The sequence below is a fragment of the Sciurus vulgaris genome (assembly GCF_902686455.1).
Source record: "Sciurus vulgaris genome assembly, chromosome: 13".
Taxonomy (NCBI): Eukaryota; Metazoa; Chordata; class Mammalia; order Rodentia; family Sciuridae; genus Sciurus; species Sciurus vulgaris.
In genome coordinates, this window is record NC_136474.1 from 82,263,972 (window position 1) to 82,272,214 (window position 8,243).

The 8,243-nt window shown below is 36.0% G+C and overlaps 1 protein-coding gene across 7 annotated transcripts in view; it reads left to right on the forward strand.

The window, feature by feature from the left end:
• The window catches only part of MALT1 (MALT1 paracaspase), a 109,326-nt gene extending 102,567 nt beyond the window's left edge, over nucleotides 1-6,759 (forward strand). For 6 of the 7 annotated variants that reach the window (XM_079108674.1, XM_079108673.1, XM_079108671.1 and 3 more), the window contains 4 exons: nucleotides 22-171; nucleotides 1,830-1,987; nucleotides 4,034-4,159; nucleotides 5,223-6,759. In XM_079108674.1, coding sequence (XP_078964800.1) covers nucleotides 22-171; nucleotides 1,830-1,987; nucleotides 4,034-4,159; nucleotides 5,223-5,663 — 875 coding nt within the window. In that variant the 3' untranslated portion in view covers nucleotides 5,664-6,759. The remainder of the gene's footprint in view (nucleotides 1-21; nucleotides 172-1,829; nucleotides 1,988-4,033; nucleotides 4,160-5,222) is intronic. The other variant, XR_013758705.1, reaches the window with a different exon arrangement.
• Nucleotides 6,760-8,243: the final 1,484 nt, after the last annotated feature.

The following is an 8,243-nucleotide window of genomic DNA, read 5'->3' on the forward strand; positions in this document are numbered from 1 at the left end:
ATTTTCTTTCTTACTTTTTAGATATGGGTAAATGTCACCTTACCAAAGGCAAACAGGCGCTAGAGATTCGAAGCAGTTTGTCTGAAAAGAGAGCACTCACAGATCCAATTCAGGGCACAGCTCATTCTGCAGAATCTCTAGTGCGCAATCTACAGTGGGCCAAGGCTCATGGTATAGTAGATTTCTTGTGGAATCTTTCTATCACAAACTTAGTTTAAATTATTAAGTTTTTTTTTATTCTGACTAAATGTATTTCCTCCCAATTTTATACTGAAAATCTTTGGCCTAGTGGGCAAATTCAGATGTTTCATTTATAGATATTGTACCGATTTATTTGATGTTAAAGATATCAAAAATTTTAGCCCATTACTTTTACCATTGGTAAAATTTAACTGATCATGTTTTATTCTTCCTTTTTTAAATGAGTTAATTTTTTATTTGTGTAGTATGTAGTCTTTAGCTTCTCTTATACTGTTACAACTATTGAAGTGTGTAGCTATCTAGTCAAATCTGGGTTCTGACCTGGCTTCTACCACATGGTAAACATGTTATTTATAACATGAGGGTTAAAAAATAACCTCTGCTATATAGGATTGCTGAGATCGAGAGACATGAATGCCTCATAAATATTATTGCCATTCTCTCTATGACACTTGATCAGTGGTCAGGGTTATAAAAGGGAAAAGATGAAATAAAAATCCTATCTATAGCTTAATTAACTTTTGGTAATTCTTTTGTGATTTAGTGAAAAAATAAGTTTGAATTATTGGCTGAAATAAAGAATTTAGATTTTTATCTTGAGTTCTAAATATCCGTTCTGTGAAACTCTTACTAGAAATAATTTAGAAGTAATTATAGTTATTGAATTCCTATAAAGCATATTTCTTTTCACAATAATTTTTGTTCTCTGAGATATATTTTTGGTAAATTAACATATTAGAGCACATTAAAAGATAAAGTACTGTAAATATATTATCTTGACATCCAAGATAATTACATTGTAATTAAAATTTTCTGCAAAATGGTCTGAACAACAAAATGACAGTGGTAAAGATCAACAGGAAACAAAACCATTTATAAAATAAGACCAAAATGTCAGGTAGAAGGTATTTGTAACAAATTTAACAAGTAGTTTGTTTTGTTTTGTTCTGTTTTGTTTTTTTCCTGGGTACCAGGGATTGAACTCAGGGGCACTCCACCACTGAGCCACATCCCCAGCCCTATTTTGTACTTTTATTTAGAGATAGGCTCTCATTGAGTTGCTTGGCACCTTGCCATTGCTGAGGCTGGCTTTGAACTTGCACTCCTCCTGCCTCAGCCTCCCAGGCCACTGGGATGAAGGCAATTCACTGGCCCACGCCTGTAATCTCAGAAGCTACTGGAGGAGGATCCCAAACTCAAGGCCAGCCTAGGCAATTTAGTGAGACCCTGTCTCCAAATAAAAAATGAAAAGGGATCACTGGTAGAGCATTGCCTAGCATTCATGAGACCCTGGATTTCATCCCAGCACCAGAAAAAAAATTTTTATAATGAAGATTAAGACATCAGTGAAAATATATCTACAATTGTGTGTACACTTTTGAGTACTACTAAGAAAACTATATATGTAGGTGAACAAGAACTATAGTAAAAGATTTGATATATTTAGCCAGCAGAATGAGCTTTTTAAAAAAAATTTTTTTATGTGTTTAAACAATACTGGTTATATAAATTTTTAAGCAAAAGAAAACTACTCATAGTCTATCCCATATAGGATATTAACTATTTTATCAGAAAACTTACCAAGCACTCTTTATAAGTTGTCCCTATTTTTTTTTTTTTTTTTTCAGAACTTCCAGAAAGCATGTGTCTTAAATTTCAATGCGGTGTTCAGATTCAATTAGGATTTGCAGCTGAGTTCTCCAATGTCATGATAATCTATACAAGTATAGTTCACAAACCATCTGAGATAATAATGTGTGATGCATATGTTACCGATTTCCCACTTGTAAGTCTCTCCTCTTTTATTTTATTTAAAATCAGTGATATTAAGCTGGGCATGGAGGCACACACCTGTAATCCCAGCAGCGCAGGAGTCTGAGACAGGAGGATTGCAAGTTCAAAGCCAGCCTCAGCAAAAGCAAAGTACTAAGAAACTCAGTGAGACCCTGTCTCTAAATAAAATACAAAATGGCTGGGGATGTGGCTCAGTGGTTGAGTGCCCCTTAGTTAAATCCCTGGTCCCCAAATAAATAAATAAAATTAGTGATATTAGCTGGGCATGGTGGTGCTTACCTCTAATCCCAGCAACTCAGAAGGCTTAGGCAGGAGGCTAGGATGATCACAAGTTCAAGAACATCCTTGGCAGCTTAGTGAGACAAGACACTGTCTCAAAAAATAAAAAGGGTTTGGGATGTGTCTTGATGATAAAGCACCCCTGAGTTCAAACCCCAGTTCTGGGAGGGGAGGGGGAAATATCAGTGATGTTAAAGACTGAATGTTTGAGCTGAGGATGTAGCTCAGTGATAGAGCACTTGCCTAGCACATGTGAGAACTTGGGTTCAAAACTCAGCACAAAAAAAAAAAAAAACCTCCTAAACTCTTAAAAACTTAAAAGTTGACGGTAAATATAAGGGAAACATATGTGTTACTTATTTGTAGTTTAGTAACATTGGTCATAATATTTATTATTTTGCCAAAATACCTTAAGTTTGTCTAATTTAAAAATGTCTAAAGTTCACTCAGAAAGGATTTCTTTTTTATACCCTAAATAGAATGTAAAATGTAGAAGAATAAAATATTTTATTTATACATACATACACACACACACACACGGGGGGGTTCTTTTAAAAACTATTATTTCAAATATGTTATTATAACGAAACTTACTTGTCAAATTATAGTCATGTATTGGAAGAATAGAAATCTAGTTCTGTTCTTTCCAAACATTTATTATGATATTTATTTTGACTTGATCAAAAGAATCCAATAAATTATACCCTTCTTTCTGCATAGGTATGATAAATTGGAAAAGTAAGCAAGGACTAAGAGAAACAAAATCCAAAATGTCATTTTTATTATTTATAAAGACTTCATGGAACCCCTTGCTTCATATGAAAGCAAATGATTTAACATAGAATCCCACAGTTAGGTCCAGCCAGCCTCCAATGATAGCCAGCACTGCTTGCCACAGTGTGCCGGGATGGAGCCCTGGGCTTCCTTTTAGGAAAGCAGAAAGGCACTAAATATCCTTCCCCAGTGGTTGACTCTAAAAGAAAAAAATGGGAAGGACTGACTTTAGCTTATTCATTTATTCTTCTTAAATATTCTAGACATGTGACTCCTCCTGCACCTTCCCAAGTAAAGATAAAGAATCCAGGAGCCAATTACTAATGGGGTTATCTCCACTGAAAAAGAAACTTGAGTAGTGTAATAAGTGTTTCAAGGAGTAATTTGAAAGCAAAGTACCCTTCTGAGCTAACTTTACTTTTTAGTTATATTAGTACAGAATTTACAATTCTGTTATAATCACAGAATGTGGTTTTCATTGCTTCTTTAGACCTGGATAAGGGATTACCTCCTCAGGCCAAATTCATGAGAGCAATATCTGTCAAGATGTTCTTTCAGGGCTGGGGAGATAGCTCAGTTGGTAGAGTGCTTGCCTTGCAAGCACAAGGCCCAGAGTTCAAATCCCCAGCACTGCAAAAAAAAAAAAAAAAAAAAAAAAAGATGTTCTTTCAAAGGCTGGGGTTGTAGCTCAGTAGTAGAGCGCTTGCCTAGCCTGTGTGAGATGCACTGGGTTTGATTCTCAGCACCACATATAAATAAATAAAGGTTCATCAACAATTAAAAATATATTTTTTTTAAAAAATGTTCTATCAAGGCTGGGGATATAGCTCAGTTGGTAGAGTGCTTGCCTCACAAGCACAAGGCCCTGCGTTCAAATCCCCAGCCCTGAAAAAAAAAAAAAAAAAAAGTTCTATGAATAGACAGTGTAGTGACTTTGATTGATTTCATTAATAACTAACATTCACTGATCCCCCCACACACACAGGACCTGGATATTGATCCAAAAGATGCAAATAAAGGAACTCCTGAAGAAACTGGCAGCTATTTAGTATCAAAGGATCTTCCCAAGCATTGCCTTTATACAAGACTCAGTTCACTGCAAAAATTAAAGGTTACTACTTTTCCTGCTTATAGCTACTAATGAAAAGTTGTTTGAAACTGAAAAATCTCTTGGCATAATCCATAGATATGCTGCTTTATTGGGTATTAAATTGAAGTAGAAATAACTGAACTACAGTGGGTCCTCTCAGTGTCCTTTCTCATATTATATTCTGTCCCCAGTAGTGACTTGAGGGACTTTTGTGTGAAAATGTATGTGCTTATCATCCATACTGCTAAGAAGTTAGGAAAATAGAGCATATTCTACTTTAAAATATTTTAGCATTTTCAAAGCATCATGTCCTTGTTCTGTGACTTTCTACAAAACATATGGCAAATTAGTATGGAATTTCTATTTACTCTCTTTTTAAATTTCTAGTTGACTTGCTAATGAAAAGCTAACTCTTCATGGTTAATAAAAAAAAAAAGCTAACTCTACAGGGTTCTAATAAAAGCATATCCTTAGAAAAGTTGAGTTTTGAATTTATTCATAGCTGCATGATGTTGTATTAGGCTAAGTTCAGGGAATGGAATTAACACTTGACAGTTACATGAGGACATCAGACATATACCTGTGTCATAGCCAATCTACTTAAAGTCATCTCTTCTCTTAGAGGTTTAGACCATTGTCTTACTCAGTTATGTTGTTCCCCCATGATCATAGATTATTATTTCACAGTATTTTAAAAACATCTTAAGCTTTTGATGTAGGTGTAAAGCCAGATTATTTTTAAAAGATAATTCCCCACCTTCAATTGTAGGAGTGGGTAAGGTTGCAAAGCCTCACTGCTTGGAAAATACTTTTTCACTCTTTATTAGGAATATAAGATCTCTGCGATTTTGATTACTTAGAGTAGAAAGATCTAGAATTCTGCTAAACTCCCAAGTATTAAATGAAGGAAAAGTAAGTTGACTAATGACCAGTTTTTTTTTTATTATTTAAGGGAGAGGGAGAGGATGCCTTGTGAATTGGAACCTGGGAAAGAGGGCTGAATGGCTTTTTGTTGTGTGTATGGGAATATCTTAAGATTGAAGTTTTTTCACATTGATAAAATGCTATTCCTTTTCCTTTTCAGGAACATCTAATCTTCACAGTATGTTTGTCATATCAGTACTCAGGATTGGAAGACACCGTGGAGGAGAAGCAGGAAGTGAATGTCGGAAAGCCTCTCATCGCTAAATTAGACATGCACCGGAGTCTGGGCAGAAAGACTTGCTTTCAGACGTGTCTTATGTCTGAGGGGCCTTACCATAGCTCCACACCCACCTTGGGGGGAACAGGGCACTATCATTCATCTCAGGACTCATTCCATGGTGTCTACCATTCACATCTTAGTAATTCAAACAGTGTTATGCCATCAGACAGGTGTCATTGCAGCCGGACTCCTAATGCATTTATTTCAAATTATCACACCCACCATTACTCCTGTCACTTTGGTAGAAGTAATGTGCCAGTAGAAACAACTGATGAAGTGCCATTCAGTTTCCCTGACAGGCTCATAATTTCTGAAAAGTGACCTTATGGGGTGCCTCACATGAAATAGTGCTTTTAAACTGAGGCATTGTGAAAAGGCAAATATATATATATATATAAAGAAAATTACCAACAACTGTTTCAAAGCAAGCTCAGGACTTTGAGTTGTTGGAATTATATTATTTAACCACAGACTTCCTCTTGCTCTTTTTTCTCTTTTAAGACTGGAAAGTGGTTGACTTGTTCTGTTAAGAATGACCTATGGGTGTGGGTATGTATACATGTATATAACAAAAACATTTTCATTCTGATCATTCTGAAGTAGTAGCAACGGAAATGGCATTATTATGGAGTAAGTGGTTTATTTTACACGAAAAAGAATCCTGTTGATCATTAAGTTTAACCTAGTTTTATCAGTGGGAGAAACAGATTGAACTTTCTTGTGTAAGATAGAGCTGACATCAGAACTGAGACCTTCAGAATTCTGTTCCCATGTTTTCTCTACTTCTGCCTTCCTGACAGGTTCTGAAACAGCTGTTACTTTTGTAGATAGGTTGAAAGACAGGTAGGTAGATATGCATATCTGTATATTATTTTGAGGAATGTATAAACTTTAGTTTGTAATTATAGGATGTTGCTGCAAGTGTCAAGAGTTTGTATATAAACCTTCTGTAGAACAGGCTGATATTTCTTGTTTATAATTTTATGAAACCACATGAGAAATGATAAAATATTTATCTGTGTTGAAGCTAGTTGTCAGAGTTAAGAATAGAGATATAATTTTGGTAGCTGTTTGTTTATCTGATCTTCCAAACATTGATGACGTATACTTTCCTCTTGAATTTTTTTTGGGGGGATGGTACTGGGGATTGAACCCAGGGCTGCTTAACCACTGAGCCACTCCCCCACCCTTTTTATATTTTAGTTTGAGACAGGATCTCACTAAGTTTCTTAGAGTCTCCCTGAGTTGCTGAGGCTGGCTTTGAACTCATGATCATCTTGCCTCAGCCTCCAGAGCTGCTGGGATTACAGGCATGTGTCACTGTGCCCAGCTTTCTTCTTGAATTTAACAAGACTTAAGAGATAATATTCTTATCACTTGTGATTCTACCTAAAAACCCAATTAAGATGCAACTAGCGATAACAAGGGAAAATATAGAATTAGTAATTTAAAATGGGCCTAAGAGATAGTATGTTTATCATTTTGTGTCCTATATAAAAGCAGGTTTAAAAGGAAATTTAAAAGCAGGTTTAAAATGAAAGGAAAAAGATTAACTTAGTAATTTTAAAAGTCACACAAAGAAAACTCCAAGCCCAAACATTAAAATCAACACCCACTGTTTGCACACTCTTCCCAAAGAGAGGAGAGAACATTTCCCAAACTCATCCTGTGAGGCCAGTGTTACCCTGACACTAAAACCAGACAAGAAAACTGCAGACCAATATCCCTTATGAAAACAGATGCAAAAATCTTTAATAAATTACTAGCAAACTGAATCCAACAGCATAATAAAAAAATTATATACCATGATCAAGTGGAATTTATACCAGAAATTCAAGGTTGGTTTAACATCTAAAAAACACTTAAGCTAATGTATAGTCAGTTCTCATTATTCACAGTAGTTTTGCTCTATAAGTTACCACAACATTGAATTAGTGACGATGGAACCCCTGCTCCTGGGAGAATAGGTGTGTGTGTGTACATGTGACATACATACCTCATATAGATAATAAGCTTGAATATTAAAAACAACCCATCCAGGCAGATTCTGTTTTCTTTATTTTTCAAAAGTAAAAATGTGATGCAGATATGTTCAGTGATATGCCTGAGTCTGTTCCCTTAACATGTGCCAGAGTTGAAATTCAAATCCTGTCATGCTTGAGCCAGAGCTTCTTGCACTACACTGAACTTCTTCCCACCTTCTCCATCCTTTTGTCATCTCAATGAGAACTGAAGCAAGAAGTCAGAGCATTGCCTTATTAGGTTTCATCTGGGAACATGTACTGGGTGATGAATTTTTCACTAGTCTTTACATGTCTACAAGTGACCACGAAAGTTGTACAGGTGTTGATTTGGGGGTTATATAAGCTGTTCCTGAAAAGCTCACATGTGAGACAATGCAAGAAGGTTCAGAGGAGAAATGATTGTAAGAGTCTTAACCCAATCAGGGGATTTAATCCCATAATAGAGATTGAGTGGTAACTGAAGTCGTAGGGTGTGGCTTTGGGTATGTATATTCATATCTGCTTTCTGATCATGATGTGAGCCACATCCTTCCACCATGATGTTCAGCCTCACCTCCCCAAGGAATGGCGCCAGCCTTCTATGGACTAGAACTTGAAACCATGAGCCCTCCAATAAAATTTTCCTGCTTTACAATTGTGCTGGTCAGATCCTTTTAGTCACAGCAGCAAAAAAGCTAACCAAAACAGAAATTGGTACCAAGAAGTGGGATAATTGCTGTGACTAACCTGACCATGTGGTTCAGAAGCTTTTTGAGCTTTTTGGAATTGGTGGGAGGAATTTTTAGTTATTTAACAATATAAACTGGAAATGCTTTAGGTTGTTTTAAGTGGAGTTTAATGGCCGATTCTGGTGGGAGCTCAGAAGACCAGAGTGCCA